Raw genomic sequence first — 17897 nt, 5'->3', positions numbered from 1 at the left:
GGTTTTGCGGCTGCTCTAGACTCCACGAAATACTTGAAACTGCACTTGTTCCAATGACGAATGCGGGAATAATCAACGTCAACGAGTGAATTTATGAATTACGTTTCTGTCGCTAGATGTCTCTGTTGGACCATTTTAACTGACTACTGAATTTCGCCAGTTCGGCGGATACAACCAACCTTTTTATTTCGTCGTATCAAAATTTTATTTATTTATTTTGTTATTGTGGTTGATAACGAAAAGAGTGGCAATTAAAAAATGCATTTTGCTCACACCAGTCATGCACATATCATCAATGAGAAGTTTATTATTTGATGAGAATCAGGCGCCACCGTTAAATTTGTTACATAATTCTGATATTTCAATAATGAATTTTGTTCCCAACATCTCAACTTGTGTTATTATATTATTTGTCAATAATGAAAAATCTCGCCCCTTAATCGTTTAGACATGCTGTTGTAAATTGAAAGTTGTGAAATTTCACGTTTTCCGACTATGTCGGTTTTGACGAAATAGGGCATATTCAGTATAACGGAATACCCATAAAATGCAAAATTTTGTTTCCAACAACTCAACCTGTGAGATGAATAATAAAATCTCGCCCCTCTTAATCGAATAGAAATGCTGTTGTAATTTGAATGTTTTGTAATTTTACGTTTTTCGCCTATGTCGATTTTTACGAATTAGGGCATATTCAGTATAGGATTACACATAACTGCTAAATTTTGTTTCCAACACTTCAACTCGTATGATGTACAACATATATACTATTAAATTTTTCAATAATAAAATTGCGCCTCTCTCAATCGAATAGACATGCTATTATAGTTTGAAAGTTGTAAAATTGTACGTTTTTTCGCCTACAGTATTGTCGATTTGACAAAATAGGACAATATCGTCACGCTAATAACCGAATTGCGTAAGTCATTTTTAGCAGTTTTGAGTAAAACGTAAAAAATTTCCTAATGATATTGTTACGCCATTGAGAGACAATAATTTGCCATGGTTCAATTTTTTGACCGGATTCAAGTTAATTTGTATGACACAGTTAAGTGACGTCATAATGGCGCACTGTGACTTAGGCAGAAATGTGTCTATGACTTGGGGACATACGCAATTTTGCAACTTTACTAAATGCACCAGTCCTGAAAACTAAACATTTCAAAAACGAATGTAATTCTCAGTATCTACAATGTTAAATCCCCAAAATAGATAATCAGTTTCAATTACATTATTTTTTATGCTTAAAAATATATATTTCATCAATATAACACGATCTGCACACCAACCGAAATAAGACTAAGATTAAATATAAAGAATAAAACAGCAATGCACCCAATATAAAAGCCAACCAAGGTGTATTGGACTCGGACAGTGAATATCACAAGTGTATGCCTTCCTATACTGTAGTATAAATTCAAATTAATACGCGCTAAGCTAGAATCCGAGATGCAAAAACTCGAAAATACTTCGCAGTGGTTATTTTGCGTTCGTGACGTCACAATAGTCCTGCGGTAACAATGATAATTCATTATGACGAAATAATGAAACAAATTTGCATGTTATATTAAATCTCCATTTTTATGGTTTTCGGAATTCTTAAAATAAAATCTGAGTTAACAGACAGGTGCGCAGTATCACATAAATACCTAATTTATAAAAAAAAAACTCAAAATCGCCAAAAATGACTTACGCAATTCGGTTATTAGCGTGACGATATTCAGTAACGGTTTAAACATAAATGCAAGATTTTGTTCCCAACAGCTCAACTTGTGGAATGAGGAGTGTATATACTAAAATAATTATCATTAATAATATCTCGCCCCTCTTAATCGGATAAACATGCTGTTGTAGTTCGAAAGTTGTTAAATTTCACGTTTTTCGCCTATGTCAATTTTGTCGAAATAAGACATTTTCAGGAACGGAATGCACATAAATGCAACATTTTGTTCCCAACAACTCAACTTGTGGGATGAAGAGTGTATATATTAATATATTAAACTTTACTTTCTATAGTCGTCGTTCAGTCTCCTAAATAGGTTTAAGTATTGTGTAGGTCAAGTGAGTCCGCGGAGCGTTTGAATGAGTCCGCAACGAGCCAGAAATTCACTGCGGGCCGCAAACGTTTTTGCGAAACCCAACCATCAGCCACGATTTACGTTAGTATTTACACAAAACATAAAAAGCAAGTTTATTCATATAAAATTAATCGAGTCAATAATTTATGGATACTGAATGAGTAGGGCTTGGCACATATTCGAATATTCAAGTATTAGAATAGCAATTTATTATTCGAAAATTTGGTAACAGGTGACGCGACAGTTCACTTGCGCGTCGTTTAATTAAACGATTGGATTTAGTCGTTGTTGTTCAAGGAATAATTTTTCTGGTAGGTGTCAATGGTGGCAACCTAAATTTTCTAAATTGAAAAGCGGCAATACAAAATACTGAAAATAAAACTGGAAACACCCTAAGTTTCTTAAATACGCTTTTTTAGACATTGCAAATGCAAAATTTCGGGTGCTACCTTAGTATTCGTATCAGGGCATTTCCCTGCTTTACTGCTGGATCCACAACCTACGGCCCACGGAGCAATATAATCAGGCCCGCGACGCTTCTCTGAATTATAGTAACAAAACAGCTGTTTTTACGATTATATTCTTTACGTGACAGAATTTATTTTGCGGCACGTTTAGACTAAATTATATCATAACCGATCAAGTATATAATTCACAATTACTCGTTGAATGAGCCTATAAATTAATTATAATTAGGCATTCAATGGCAACAAAACGCAGAAAAATTGAACGCTAAGTGCAATTGGTTCAATATTTAAATGGTCAGTCTTCGGGCACTGCTTAAAATTTAACTTCTGATCTGTGTGAAAAAATGTGATTCATTGGCCATACGTCCGGCTTTTAACTTTCCAATAATATGCGCGGCCAAACAATGACTTGCAACCTTTAATTTTGACCTGCGAGCGACAAAATGTTGTCGACTTCTGGCTTTGCTGTTGTACGAACAGCTCAGATTTGTCGAATTCACAAAAATACGAATCAAAACAAAATATAATCGGGCACTTTACCACGCATTTTTGGGTCCACGGATTGTCATGATATTTTCGGAATAGTATTGCTTTTATTTCGTCAACACAACCGCAGATTGAAATGATCACAATTAAATTAATATTAATACAAGGTGATAAATATTTTTTATTTTTATTTACTAATATACTAATTATATTTTTAATAAGCACTAAATCAAGTTGACCAACGGCGATAACAAATTCGCAAGATCGCAAATAATTTATATCAAAACTAAATATAACCGGTCAATATATTCTCACATTATTATGTTCGCAGATTGCCGTGGCATTTAAAAGAAGTAATGCTTTTACCTTGTCATAAGTCAACGCAACCGCGAGTGACCATGAACACAATTAAATTAAAATAAGAACACATTTTAAATTATTGTCATTGTCAAGGATTGAATATTGTGCGACAGAAAAGGCCATTTATACACTAAAGAAGTCGGCCCTTTTAACAAAGGCGTAATTGCGTAGCATTTCCGATTTTGAAATTCGGTAAAATTCTGTTGTGTTTGGTTTTATTACTTCTTCACACAGAGTACGGTTGCAATAAACTCACGTTGAGTCCTCAAAGGTTTTCGCCAGTGAGAAAATAGTCCGCGACCGAAAAAGGTTGAGAAACGCTGGTGTCGGTGGTCCGTGAATATCATTAAAAATTATGAAACGGCTAAAGAATCTCTGCTGAATAGAAACATTTTACTCTTTCTTTAAAAATAAATATAAATCTCTTTGTATCATCACTTTGATATTTATGATTGCAAAACATTCCACGCGCCAGTTGTTTTATATTTATACTTCAATTTAATGTTTTTGACTGTTACGCCCCCAGGCGGCTATATGTTGCATGATACGTAAAGTAACTATATACAATCTCTTAATTTATGAAGTATGATTATGATAAGTTTATAAAATCTTTAAGCATCTCTTGAAGAAATAATGACCGGGATATATTTTAGGAATAGTGTTGTGTTGATTTGCGTGTTCCTGATTTGTGCATTCGTTGGGCAAGGCAATTGTCAAGGTATGTGTAATATTTTTTACAACTGTAAGAATGCTTGACTTATGGAAAGAGAAGGCAAGTAAATGTCCAAATAAAAATGCTCGCTATGTAAGTCATCACAAGTTTGGAATAAGTTTATCTGGTCAATATTAAGCTCAATATCAAAAGCGGTCCCATTTTGTAAATTGATGTTAAATGCGTTTGAAAATAAAACACAGTATCAAATATACGCAAAAAATAATAATACAAATTTTTGCCTGTCTTAACATTGAAACCTTCTTAGATGGAAATAACACAGAGTCTTTTAGCTGTGAAGGCAGATGTTTTGAAGAAATCGACGAAAAATTTTCTTGTCATTGCAATAGACAATGTATAGCATATGATGATTGTTGCCATGGGAATGATGTTTTCTTGGAAATGTGTCAACCTATGTAAGCATTTTTATGACTATTGTGTGCTCTATAAAATCTTCTTGATGTTAGCTCTAGTTGAACTTAGAAAATTAACTAATATTTGATAAACAAGTGCGCCATAGCTTATACTAGTTTTTGCAACAAATCCATTTAATCTCAACAATTACAACAAATACTATCATTCTTGTTAGACCAAAAACGTTTTAGACTAGGGGTGTGCAACCTGCGGCCGCGGGCCAAACGCGCCCCCGAGGAAAATTTATGCGGCCCGCGGAGATGTGCCTATTTCGAATGATGTGCGACCAGCGATACGAGTTTCCAATTAAATTTAAATAGGTACGTGCGAGTCATCCAATCTCCAATTTATCATCTATCCCTATGTTTAGTTTAATCTGGGTATAATCTAGTGATACCACTCCATTTGCGTTGCGAAGCCTATACCTGAGTCCAATTTATCTATGCCTATGAATCCACAATACTTTTACAGTTAGCTTGTGCGAACAAAGGATGCCATATGATCAATAACCAACATTATTGTGGTTGCAACTACTAGAAAGCCCATGTGAAATAAAGGTGTGGCCCGCAGATTCACTCGGTTATTTATATCTGGCCCTCTTGTATTAAAGATTACTCACCCCTATTTAAGACAATGTATATATGAGCATTCGTTTCATTTCATTTCAAGATATTGAACGGAGCAAAACAAAATATTTTTATTTATATAGTACTGAAATCTCTCACCTATTTAAATACCATGTGCGCTGAAAAATGTCAAATATATTTGCCAGACAAAGAAAGATGTCAGAAATGCGCATTTACAAATGGGAGTTGTGGTAAGAAGCAATAATGCTTATGTTTATAAGACGGATGACTACTTCTCTTTCTTACAGCGTGTAGCAAATCTGCATAACTAAAATGATACCTGGTTCGAATTTTAATTTGTAATATACTAGTGTTCTCTGATGAATGAATTGGTCACATTTTAACGAAAATATAACCTACTGCTCTGTTGCGCTTTTCTGTGAACAAGTTTTCATTTTCAGAAACATACGCGAGTGCGTGCCACGTCTATAAGATCCCTTTGAATCGCTTGGGCATTACTACGAGCACAAGTCACTCCTACTATAGGACTAAAGGCTATTGAGATGAAAATTAAAAAAGGCATTGTTGGACCTATTTGCGCCGTTTTGCGCATCCTTGAAGTAGAAGTTTTCAACAAACATTTTTCAAATTTAATTTCCAGACTTTCTGTATCCGGAAACAAATACGGCTTTATCATCAATGTGAAACAAGGTGTTTGGATCAGTACAAATTTCGAATCATCCTTCATAAATATATAGCCTAGTACTTCATAGGTTATAACTCAATCATTTTTGGTCTTCACATTCTTTTGGGTACATTCATAAACATGAAAAAACACATTTTATTTCAGTGACAAACTTGGAGATATTTAAATTTTCCAAACGACTTTGGAAAGAAAACACATTTAAATCCCGATCTACGGATTTTACTTTCAATAAACAAGGACTCACAACGCCGCGAAACACTGTGGATAAAGCTGACGGAAAGTAAGTAATAAAACTGTTGAATTAAAACATGGTCGATCTTGCAATTAGAAAGTTCGGTATATACAAGAGTGCTTGAAATTGGGTTGGTAAGGTGGGATCACCGCTTCCAAAACTTGATTGAAATAGGAGAGGTGGATATATTTCATTGATATAGAAATTTGCGGCATTAATAAATATATTGATGAATATTATATTATGAGAATAGTTTAGGATAATTTATTGCCACATTTTCAATGCCGTTACAGAATCAGCTATTTAATGTAATTAGTCGTGTTTCTATACATTTAGTTTTGAAATATATGGAGCAATACAAAATTTCTTATAATAAGAAGTTATAATATGAAAGCGTTTTACTAGCGCAATAACCGTAACGAGATCACCTCTTAAAGTTGCCAATACCCATTGAAACTGAAATTTTAACTTGTCAAGTCTTAGAGTTTTCAGTTATATCGAAATTTTATTATTCAGATATAAAAATATATTCATAGGTCTATATTAGAATGAATAAGTAAAGTAAATTTTCAATTTTGTACACAGATTATTTACCTACGTCAATGAATCAATTCTGCAATTGGAATCATTCCAAAAACTCATCGCTTTATTTGACAATTATGAAAAAGCATTAGGAATAAATGAAACTTTCACAAAGAACAAGAAGAAAGAACAAAATGCTTTCATCAACTATGTTTTGAGTACGCCAGTTGGAAAAGCTCTTCGGCAATTTTTAGTTAAACATGGTAAGTATTGATTTGATCATATTCGGTTAATTGAAGACTATCTGTTACTGAAAAACTCATGAATGTTATCGCCTGCCAAAGAATTTCTCTAAAATTGTTACAGAACTGTACTGTAACTGTAATCTTTACATGCATTTTGTAATTTTTTCATGATATCCTGTCGCCACCACCGTAGTATTTGTTGTTAATCGGGATGAAACGTAGCCTACGTATTTTATGCACGGATTCTGATTAACAAGTTGATAAGATATCAGTTTGTTATTACTTATAGTGTCTGCGATTTATGGATATGATGTAGAGTTACTAAGTAATTTGTTACTTTATATTGAGTACACAGCTTATGTAGCTTTCCTGCAAATCAAGCGTGTTGTCGTGGGCCATTTAATAACAAATGGAATCAATCATTCATAGTTGTTAACTTCAAAAACTGGCATAATAAAAATTGAAAGCTTGTAAATCGAGATTGTCTTTTACGATAATCTTACCCGAATCGCGCTCAAATATTTTTGCACATCTTGCATCGTAACTGGGAGACAGGCAATGGTAATATAAATACTGATAATAGAACGAAATCGTTAATAATAACAATTGTGAAATTATCCTAGGATTGTTTTGAAAATAACAGTCGAAAGTTAACTCTTCATTTGCATTTGTGAAGATAACGAGAGTATCTCGCCATTTTGAAATCACAACGAAATCCAGTGATTTTAACAACAATGTTACTTTTTATTCTGCATTAAGTTTAAACCTCAAATGCGATCTATAAAAGTTTTCAAGTTCTCAACGATTCGTTTGAGTATTCCCACTTACTTTAGCAACTTATCGGGGAAAGAAACGCATACTGCAAATCATACAATGATTATGTTTCTATTTCCGAGGTTTATCGGGATGTGGCAGAACAAGTGATTTCAAGAAAATATTACGACAGATATGGTTCGCAAGTTTTTCAGGGAAAGAAGGAGCTATGGACTCAAGTGGGTGTGTATTCTTTCTTTTTTGTACTCGATCAACAAAGCCTGTGAATTTTTAGTGAAAACAGATCGTGTAAATTTGCAACCACGTAGGCAACAGATAATGAACTTTTGAGCATTTTAATTGAATAAATCAGTTGAATTCTATGCACGTTGCGGACAGTGGGACACTTTTCAATATTTAATGCTATATGTTCTATCAAGCTGTGCTGAATTGTGTATGTTTGTTCGTTATTTTCCAAATACCCTACTTGTGGATGTGCCCTACAATTTAATATGAAATGGAATCATCTGTATTTTCAATTCAATGCTAATTTTTTTAGGTTTGAGCATATCTTTATTGGGGAACATTATGATAATAAGACAACCGGTTTCCATAACTGGGTGAGATATTATCTTCTCGAGAAAGACGGGGAAATTGATTATAGAGGTCATTTGGATAAACCAGAAGATAACTTTGAGGTAATTTCGATAAATCTTCTTAAATATCGCTAACACCCTTGATTCTAGCTTGACTCGAGCAAACTTTTTTTTGGTATTTGGAAGTTGTGTAACTCACACAAAATAGTTGTTATACAAAAGTTAAAACTCTGATATACGACTAGTTCTTGGTACTTACTTAGTACTATAAAGTAGAAATTCTAATAAAGCGTTGCATGACGTAGATTTCATTCCTATAGCTATACTGTTATTCGTTGTAATCTAGCAGTTTTCGAACAAACGAAAACTTATTTTTAGTCTGGAAGACAGAAAATACAATTTGTTTGGGAAGGACATCGTAAGCCTATATCATCGATGTTTGTCGGGACAAGTCCGGAATGGGAATTTTGCGTTTACACATTATGCTTTCTAACGAGACCAGGCATAAGGTATTTTTGGTCATGTCATTCAGCTCAAAGTTTCGTGATTACCTAAATTGGTGATCTTTTCAATTTAACTCTACCTAGCATAATATGCGACAATTTATTTACCGTTTTTCTTTTTTATAGCGGTATATTTATTCGGGGATTTTCATCTATTTGAACATACCGTAAAAAATGCCCCTGAAATTATTAGAACATCATATATTACAAGCAATATCCTCCGTGTCAAACTCATTATAATTTGAACGCAGGTGCAAAATTTCTCTGGAAGATTTGGATGGAAACCCATACGATGTTGAAATTCAGACATACCCGTGGACAGAAATTTTGCCACAAAACGGACTGCATCATATTAGCACTGCTTTCATCATCTAACAAAAAATTATTAAAATACGAAACATGCAAATTTATATTTGAATAAAATCAGAACAGAATAAGTCGTATACGAAATGTACTGCATTGACATAATTTAAACGTTGAATCATAAAATAGCATCAGAAGTGTTTGTATATCGATGGCATTTGTGAGAAGATCAGCTATCTAGTGTAGCCCACTATATCAGTATGTGAAAACCGTACTATTACACTCATTGGCAGTGCTTGAATCAAGCAATTAGAAATATAAATGAACGTATAAATACACCTCATGAAGAAAAATATACAGTAACAAAAAACGATAAAAAAAACACGAGACCTAATCATAACAGTTTTAAAGAAAAAAAGATAAAATGAAATACTAAGAACATCAATTCATTGACGGAAGCCAATGAGGATGTTATGGATTCTGTATATAGTTTCCAGGAAAAACAGATACCCATCTATTTTATTCCGTTACTTATGTTATGACACAGTGAATTTCAAATGTTTTTTTCTACATACATATCTTGAGGTACACGTCCATTCTTTTCACATATATACATTCAATTTCATATAATAACTATAACAACTTGACAAAACATTTGTAAATCGGAATAACCCAAAGCACGCCATGAAGTCCCATTTATCATGATATGATTAAGTTGTACAAATTGTTTCTTCACAACGCGATAACTTACGAAACAGATTGACAAAACAACATTTCTGATTCAGTAATTCACCGATTACTAATTCACCGAATCGTTATCACAATTTCACAAACATCAAATTAGTGGTGGTTGATTTCAGGTGAAAGTTTGCTTTGGTGTTTGAGAACTCCCAGTATTATTATCCAACGGAATTGCCCTTCCAGAAGTGGTCATTCTTTGTTTTGACACATCGAACATACACGGAACGATTCTTTTCATGAACGCGAACGTAGCTTTACGCATATTGCTGAAAATAAAAATAGTAAGGCCATGTTTTATCTGCGGTGGTAAAATTCAATTGAAAAATGTCAACGGCATGTGGAAAATTGTATTTAAACTCCTCTTGTTGAAATCAATATCTTGGTTTAAACTTGTCAAGTTTCGGCACGGTATTTTAACATTTATATTATTATTTCTGGAACCTGAGAGCAGTGCTCAAGTAGGCTACATGGACACGAATGTCAAATATGAGAAGCTTAGAATCAGCTTTCTTGAAAACAATCAGAAATTTCTATAAAATTAAAATCACTAATTTTCGTTCATTTCTTGTAGGAATTTATATTGGTAACGGACAACAATAAGCCCTTAGCTGAGAACCGGGTCTGTCCAAACCATGGCGAACTAGCTTGACGGAAGGCCACCAGGTGGCACAATATGGGTCAAAATAGCAAATTTGGGGTGAAATATATAAAACGCATATATATATATATAAATTGAGAAATGGATCGTACGCTCCAGAAATATGTGTACCAATATGGAGGTAACTATGAATTGAACTACGAACCATGAATTGTTCTATTAGCTGCTAGAAGAATCGACCTTTTTACAGCAACAACCTATCGAGATAATTTATCCAATAGGAAATTGCAAACAATTCCTATTTTTAGTCTTTGATAAGATTAAAACGTTCATTATATTTTCCACTTTACCTCGATCCCAAGTTGTAAAACACCGGATTCAAACATTCTGATAATCTCAGCAAACAATGTGATGTCACAGAAAACTGCCACTCGCCTCTAGCTGGTAGACTCTGATTAAAAGCTCTCAGAATGATTGCAGTCATTCGGTAGGCTAAAGTAAAGTATTATAAAAACTCTTTTTAGTCTAGCATCATGGCTATCTACAATAGATATCCTAACTAGAACGTTACAAGACAGTGTATATGCTGTGCTGAAACGCTACGTGAAACTTTCGAGACATTGCAAGCTATTCTCCTGGAAAAGGTAAAATTCGACTAAAATTTTATTACAAATTCTTACCGATATCGGGAAGATATCCCAACATGAACGAGGCGATGATTAAAGCAAGCTGGATCAAGGCAAAATTCTCTTTCTTTGTTGCAGCTTTTTCTGATTGAAGATTCGATACTAAAAATAGATATATTTGCGTGAGATACCACCAAAATATAATCGTTTCAGGCAGCATGGCATCCTACTTACACTGTTCGATTCAAGTTCACATGTGCATTCAATATCAACACAGAAATAAATCAAAGTGTAGGTGGATCAAAATTTTATTTCGCCCCTTTCTAGCTCTAATCAGCGCAATAAGATCAATGAGAAATCCCACTCAGTGCCTAACGTGTGAATCACAAATCAAGGTAATTTCAGAGCAACTAAAACTTGTTATGGAACGCCGTAGAATAAAAGAGAAATTGATTATGATAACTTTGCTTGCATATGTTGTTCAACTTTTATTGCTTTTTATAATTCTATGAGAACCATTTTTTAGGCATAGTTTTGGCTAATTCGTATGCAATTGAATTCAAAATATCATAAAAACTTTGTTAAAATAAGTACTTGAAAGTACGGCACAAATAACCAATCTTCATTTCGCCTCACTATTTTTTCAAATGATTTGAGTATGAATCCTTCAGTTTATCTATAATTTTACCCTAGCGTTGATGATTACTACGAACTCAAAATTTCAGCCGCTTCGCAGAGAACTCTATTATAGACAATTAGACATTATAGGTAAAATGGGGGCTCGTAGATATAGATTTAAGGAGAACTTTAGTGATATCAACAAGATTTTCCATTGTGCCTTCGGATTATTTCAACCCAAAAAGCTTGCATACTCCGTCATTGTTATTATTGGTATATACAGAACCATAAGATTATGCATGAAAAAGTGGTAATATGTACAAAAATCATCTTACCTTTATTCCGATTCCTTTTTCGTTGAAAAATTAAGTAACCGAGAGCGGCAGTCACAATGACTACTGCTATCATAGGTACATATAGAACGATCGGAAATCCGATCTGAACGTACCCTAAGAGCATACCAATCCATGCTGGCTGAGCAGTGCATGCTTTACTTATTGCACCGCTAGGTGTTCTTTTACCAGGAGGAAAAACTCCAGGCCATATATAATAAACGACAAAACTTGCGCCCATTGTTTCCATCCAGATGACAATGACTATGACCTAAAAATTATGTTAAAATGGAATTCATTGTATGCAGTTTTAAATCAATGTCATCAGCCTCACCACGAATCTTGATCTCAGAAACAAATTTCATATACACCATTGCAAACTTTTACTTTTTTTTTAAAAATAAAAAACTGTTTCTTATGCTTATAGCTAGGCTTGCACGTAATTGACAAAAATCAATTCCGTAATTACGGCCAAATCGATTACGTAATGACCCCGTAATTGCGATATTTTTTTCACACTTTTAAACCTATCATAACAACCAATTTAATCCACTTCTATTCCGAATGGGACATCGACAGTTGGGACAGTTTGGTTTTCATATTTCCGCCAGTACTACACGCCGGCGACAGATGCTAAAGAAAAATATCAAGGAGTGAATTCAAATTAATTTTATTCTGATTTTTATCTTTCGTGTTAGCTTTGATTTTCCTTTATCAACTTTATCACCCAATTTTATGCGATCAATTTTATCATTACCAACACTGGTAAGTGGTAATATATTTATGAAACGATAGTTGACTTTTTTAAAATCGTATTAACGTATTAATACGAGTTTCGTATTAAATAAAAATTCCGGGTTTCTAATTTATAAATCAACGACGAGCGTATTCTCTCGTTTGATTATACTTGCGCTTGCCTCGCGACGAAGACTTGTTATTGTACCGTGTTTTTACATTATCCGACTTTACTACCTAGTTAGCATTTTATAATAATTATTGATGCCGACTTATTGACGATATTCCGATTACCATGCTCCATTTTACACTAAATCATTTCGCGGCCTAAATGTTATAACATTATTTGCGATAAATTTATATCAACTATTAATTATTTGAGCATAATTTAAATACCGTACTTATATGACATGCCTTCTCCGAAAATACAAAGTTATATCGCAAAACAATGCATTTGTTGACATTTATTTTGCACTCACGAAAATATTAATTAATTTTTCTAACTCAAGTCGACAATCCTATCGGCTAAGATTGACACAAGTTTGGTCGAGTGCCGGTGGTATTTGAGTCGACGATAAATCAAAATAAGTTGCCGCATTTGGTAAAGACTTGAAGATATTGTAGAGACGTATTTGGCCGAAATAGTGCGAGGCATTGTGAAAAAAGGGCCAAGTCCGGACAGATATATAACGATAAAACCGGTAACAGAACATCAAGTTTTGGAATAGAAAATGGATCTCGCGCAGAATAAACATGGGAAATCCCGTCTTTTTGTTGTTTCTCTGCCGTCTGAATCGCTTTACCGATGCCGAAAAGACTAAGTTGCGTTGGTTCATTACGCAATTTCTCTTCCGTCGTCATATTGCTGTTTGATCAGCGCGACAATTAATTATCACGGCATTTACAAATAGACCATGTTTTATAAGTTGATCTCTTACATTCTTTAGTCATTTCACCCGAAGAAGTTGAAACCAGGTGTGTTGGCGTCCATCGGTCTCAACACAATTCTATCCCATATCTACGCTTAATATGTACATTTGCCATGCTAGATAAGTTGATAATAGGTCAATAAATGGCAACGCGTTATGCCTTCTCCATCTGCGTAACAAGAGAGAGAAAAAGAGCTGCGAATACCGGAACTCTAACTTCTTCTACTTATTAAACTTTAATTTTTTACAATCGACGGAATTGACTGCTCTAAAGAGAGCTCGTTTCAATCGCGAAAGCGCTCCACCAATAATTACGAATTTACGTAATTCGTAACTTCGCTTCCGTAACTCGAAATAATTCCGTAATTCCGTAAATCCGTAAATCACGTGCAAGCCTACTTATAGCAATCATTTTAAATAAAAATATTTGAACACGTGTTATTATAAGTTTAGTTCAGTCTATTGCAATTAATTCGTGACAATAAATTCAATATTTATATATATATATATATAAATTAAACAGAATAACAAACCTTAGCATGAAAAGCTTTTAAAACTCCAAAGCGATGCGGAAATTTGATTGAAATCAATCGGAGAATAGAGAATACTAAAATATGTTGAATAGTAACACAAGATGTCCAGAAGTCAAGTGATATTGCCAACTGAAAAATAACGAAGAATTTATATAATCATGCTTTTTCGGAAGTAATATGAAGTTGATATGATATTTTAAATGATTCTGTGAAGCTTAATATAAGTTAGATCGTTTGTTACATATAAGAAAGGGAGGCAAATTTGAAAAGCAATATCGAAAAAAAATTTAATCAATCCCCAATGAGAGCAAAATGTTTTTATCTGGACCAGGGTTGGTACCGTTTAGTCTGTATCAAACAGTTAATAATATGCTGTACATCGAAGATTATTTTCCACGTTACAATAGTTTAGCTAATAAAATTTAGTTAGCTCCTTTATACTTTGATATTTGGAGCACGACTTTTATTAAAAATATATAATTTTAGTTTTATATTTGAAATATCTCCGCTGTAGCTTCGGTGTTATAATCAAGCATATAAACAATTTAAATACTCAGTATAGGCATCATATATTTTTGTATTGGTGATTCAAAAAAGAACAAAAAAGAATGTCATTGGGACATATTCTGGGAGAACATAACTTTTGTCCTAAATAATTAGAACTTTTTTTTACAATCATACACAAACATAAGTTCAGGTATTAAATATATTCTCTTAATTTTTGTAGGAGTAATAAAGAAATTAATGAGTTTAGTTCTTGGTAGTCAGCCTGTAGCCTAAATTGTTTCAAACCAGAATGGTTTATTCAACTGTCCTTACCTTACAAAAGATATGAGGGATCGACCACTCATAGAAGCCCCAAGTTGCACGGTATATAACAAATGGACTGTTGACAGCTGACACAAAATCCGAAACACATAAACTCATTAAAAATATATTGAAAACTGATCTGAAAACATAGGAAAAAAATGTACAAAATTAATATTTAAGGTAAAAGAGAAAAATAAGTGAAAAAAAAACATAAAAAAATAGTAAAATTTTGATCAAGCATAATATGTTATTTATTAAACCACCTGTTAAGCTTGGGCGTAATTTGAATGACAACGAATGTTATAATGTTTGCAATGATTCCAAATATCGCAAATGTTCCAAGAACCAACCAGAGAATGACTTCCTCTCCTTTTGAAAAAACAGCTTGCAGGTCCCTAAAATGCAAATTTGGAGTTCAAAAAACACAAAATCAAAAACCATGTCCTTTCGAATAGCACGTACATTTTTATTAGAATATATATAATCCATATGAAATGGATATGAAAACTCAACGGACGTGGTGATACAGTGGTCTGTGTCCATCGTCTTAACCATGTTCGCATAAAAGTAGGCAATGTTCGATTAAAGTCTTTGTAGTTTAACGTTTAGGGCACGATCTCAACCAGGTTGTAAAATTTGGTAGGATATATCAAAACGAAGTCATAGAAGCTTGTTAGAAATAAAGGTAAAAACAGCTTAATAAGAGTTACAATTGCCAGGTGGCTAATTCTTTCGGATGCAGTTGTACAACTTTAAGTGTGTTCTACTTGTAAAATTTCTATTTTCAAATAGATTCAGTTTCTTATATATTTATGCACATTCTAAAATCAAATTTTAATCTTTATATTTAGTGCTTTATGAAATTGAAACAATATTACATTTACACTTACTTTTGATCTTTTTCGAATTGTAAAAGTAATTTTTCAGTTTCATTTATGGTTGTGTTCATTACGACACTAAGCGTGTACGACGGTGAGGTAGAGGTTGTCATCATATAATCGCCACTCATAATTTTAACTTCTAGATATTAATAAAAAAAAAATGATACAAAATGATACATGAGAAAGATTACAAATATACAACTACATAAATTGTAGCATTGCTTTAAATTAATTTTGATCATAATTACTCCGGAAAATTCGATGGAAGAAAACAAAATAGTTCATGCTTTGCCAACAACGCATCAATACCATGTCGACTAACAATGTAATGTAAGGAGAAATTCAGAGACTGTCATTTTTGTTATATTTGTGGCTCAATTCCATAAATATTTCACTCAGTTTTGCTCATAAATTTGTTGGCGCTAATTGCTACAGCTGTGTTCTGTAATGAACTGCTCCAATCAAAACGTTGTCAATTCCACATCGCGCTGTTTGACATTGCTCTAGTACAAGGTTTTTGAACCAAAGTCCAAAAATGTTGCCCACTTAGACTTGTGGACCGTGTAGTTTAGCTATTAATCTTCACGAATTAGGGTACAGTGACAGATTATTGGAAACCATCGGGAAACGATAGATTAAATTACATTACAAATATGCGTGAGCTATGTACAAAAAAGAGAGCATTAGAAGAGCGTTATGGGGTCGTTGACAAAACTTTGAGAGCACTAAATTGAAACTCGATGCTGCACGTGGCGCATACGACAAACGCACGAAGCGGAAGGAAGATGTGTGAAAAGCACCCCTTCGAATCGAGTGAGCGGGAAAACGTGAAGTTTTGTTAACGTCCCCATAACATCAAAGCCCGCGGCAAACCTAAAATACAACTTTCACTGACTACAATCATAATCTAACAAGCCTATTGCACCATTGCAAGTACGTAGTGCATGCAGCATTGGTTAAAAGCATAAATTTATGGCAGCATCCGAGCTGCCAGATTGAATCACCCAGCGGGCCAGATTACGCCCGCGGGCTGTACTTTGCCCATGTCAGCACTAGTACGACACATTACCTCGGTTGATAACTTTACTAGACTGCTTTCACGTTGAAATATTTAAGCAGCCAATGATCACTTTTCTCCGACGTCGACTTGTAATGATTGTGTGTAAAATTTTCTTTCTTTTATATAAAAATTGAAAATGTCATGTGATATTTAGTGCGTTGTTAAGCGGCATTTGGACATTGTAATTGAAACCTAGATTAAATATGAATATGAAATGTAATACTTTTTAATAAATTTTTCATGATTTGCTTTCGAAATCTTTTCACTCAAAAAATGATCTGACATTAGCTTTTATTGTGGTTGTGATTCTATTTAATAAATAATTTTACCTTCACTGACAGTTTAAATTTGAATTGTAGAAGATCTGTTCAGTTCGAAGTTAAGTAATATATTGTATGAAAAACATAAAATATATTCTAGCAAAACAAATGATCCACCATCCATATTTAAAAATTCAATTTGACAAATAAATATTTAATAATATAACGCCATCTGCTTTGAGAAATGCGTCATAGCAATGTTTACTCAAATCTGTCCTTGTATAATCCAATTATCCAATCGCTTTTTAATCACTAACATATATTAGTTGCAGATATTCCATATTAATGAACATAAAAAATACATGACCATCTACCATTTTATTTGATTCGTATAGGTACAATCACATTTACTCGGAAAGGGATACCCAAAAATGATCACTAATTTGGATTAATTGAAATCGTATGTAGTAGAGGTTTTTAATATGAGCATATCATCAATGCTTGTAAACAACTGTTGCATGCTAATTTTACATTTTTATGAGAATGTTGGCATCTAAGAATGAAATTTTAAATGATGTTTATTCATAATGGCAGTATAAGTCTCATCGAACAACAAGTTGAATTATTTGACTCAGATGTCTGAGCAAAACGTTTTTTTTAATTCGTCAGGGATGCGCTTAACCTTAAAAAACTAGAGGCAAGATTTAAGCCAACAATAAAACAATGAGCGCTCACATCAGGTATCAAATACTTATCAACATGAATTACGATTAATTACGATATACGCGCGACCGAACTCCTAGTCCTGTCAACCGCCTAACTCTTCCACTA

At 33.5% G+C, this 17897-nt stretch overlaps 2 protein-coding genes across 2 annotated transcripts; one reads left to right on the top strand and one right to left on the bottom strand.

Moving 5' to 3' along the window:
* The first annotated feature begins 3969 nt into the window (after positions 1–3969).
* LOC120329650 (uridylate-specific endoribonuclease-like) lies at positions 3970–9077 on the top strand. The gene is made up of 9 exons (XM_078118591.1): positions 3970–4109; positions 4372–4521; positions 5260–5334; positions 5934–6069; positions 6607–6806; positions 7685–7784; positions 8101–8239; positions 8516–8646; positions 8892–9077. The coding sequence occupies exons 1-9, from the start codon at positions 4025–4027 to the stop codon at positions 9013–9015; spliced, it is 1140 nt and encodes a 379-aa protein (XP_077974717.1). The 5' UTR covers positions 3970–4024; the 3' UTR covers positions 9016–9077.
* A 569-nt stretch (positions 9078–9646) lies between these two features.
* LOC120329649 (histamine H2 receptor-like) lies at positions 9647–16881 on the bottom strand. Its single transcript, XM_039396371.2, has 9 exons — positions 16816–16881; positions 15756–15885; positions 15129–15260; positions 14875–15004; positions 14056–14184; positions 11862–12129; positions 10963–11070; positions 10633–10774; positions 9647–9950 (listed from the first exon to the last, which is right to left on the bottom strand). The coding sequence occupies exons 2-9, from the start codon at positions 15872–15874 to the stop codon at positions 9800–9802; spliced, it is 1179 nt and encodes a 392-aa protein (XP_039252305.2). The 5' UTR covers positions 15875–15885; positions 16816–16881; the 3' UTR covers positions 9647–9799.
* Between the last annotated feature and the right edge of the window lie 1016 nt (positions 16882–17897).

The sequence above is a fragment of the Styela clava genome, chromosome 12, assembly GCF_964204865.1.
Source record: "Styela clava chromosome 12, kaStyClav1.hap1.2, whole genome shotgun sequence".
In the NCBI taxonomy this organism is placed as follows: Eukaryota; Metazoa; Chordata; class Ascidiacea; order Stolidobranchia; family Styelidae; genus Styela; species Styela clava.
This window is presented reverse-complemented; position numbering and strand designations above follow the sequence as displayed.

Coding starts and splice junctions, on each gene's coding strand:
- LOC120329649 (XM_039396371.2), bottom strand. CDS start 15,874: ATGAGTGGCGATTATATGATGACAACCTCTACCTCACCGTCGTACACG. Junction 15,005..15,128: donor ATTACGCCCAAGCTTAACAG/GTGGTTTAATAA, acceptor CTATGTTTTCAG/ATCAGTTTTCAATATATTTT. Junction 10,775..10,962: donor GGGATATCTTCCCGATATCG/GTAAGAATTTGT, acceptor ACTTTACTTTAG/CCTACCGAATGACTGCAATC.
- LOC120329650 (XM_078118591.1), top strand. CDS start 4,025: ATGACCGGGATATATTTTAGGAATAGTGTTGTGTTGATTTGCGTGTTC. Junction 6,070..6,606: donor GTGGATAAAGCTGACGGAAA/GTAAGTAATAAA, acceptor TTTTGTACACAG/ATTATTTACCTACGTCAATG. Junction 8,240..8,515: donor AACCAGAAGATAACTTTGAG/GTAATTTCGATA, acceptor ACTTATTTTTAG/TCTGGAAGACAGAAAATACA.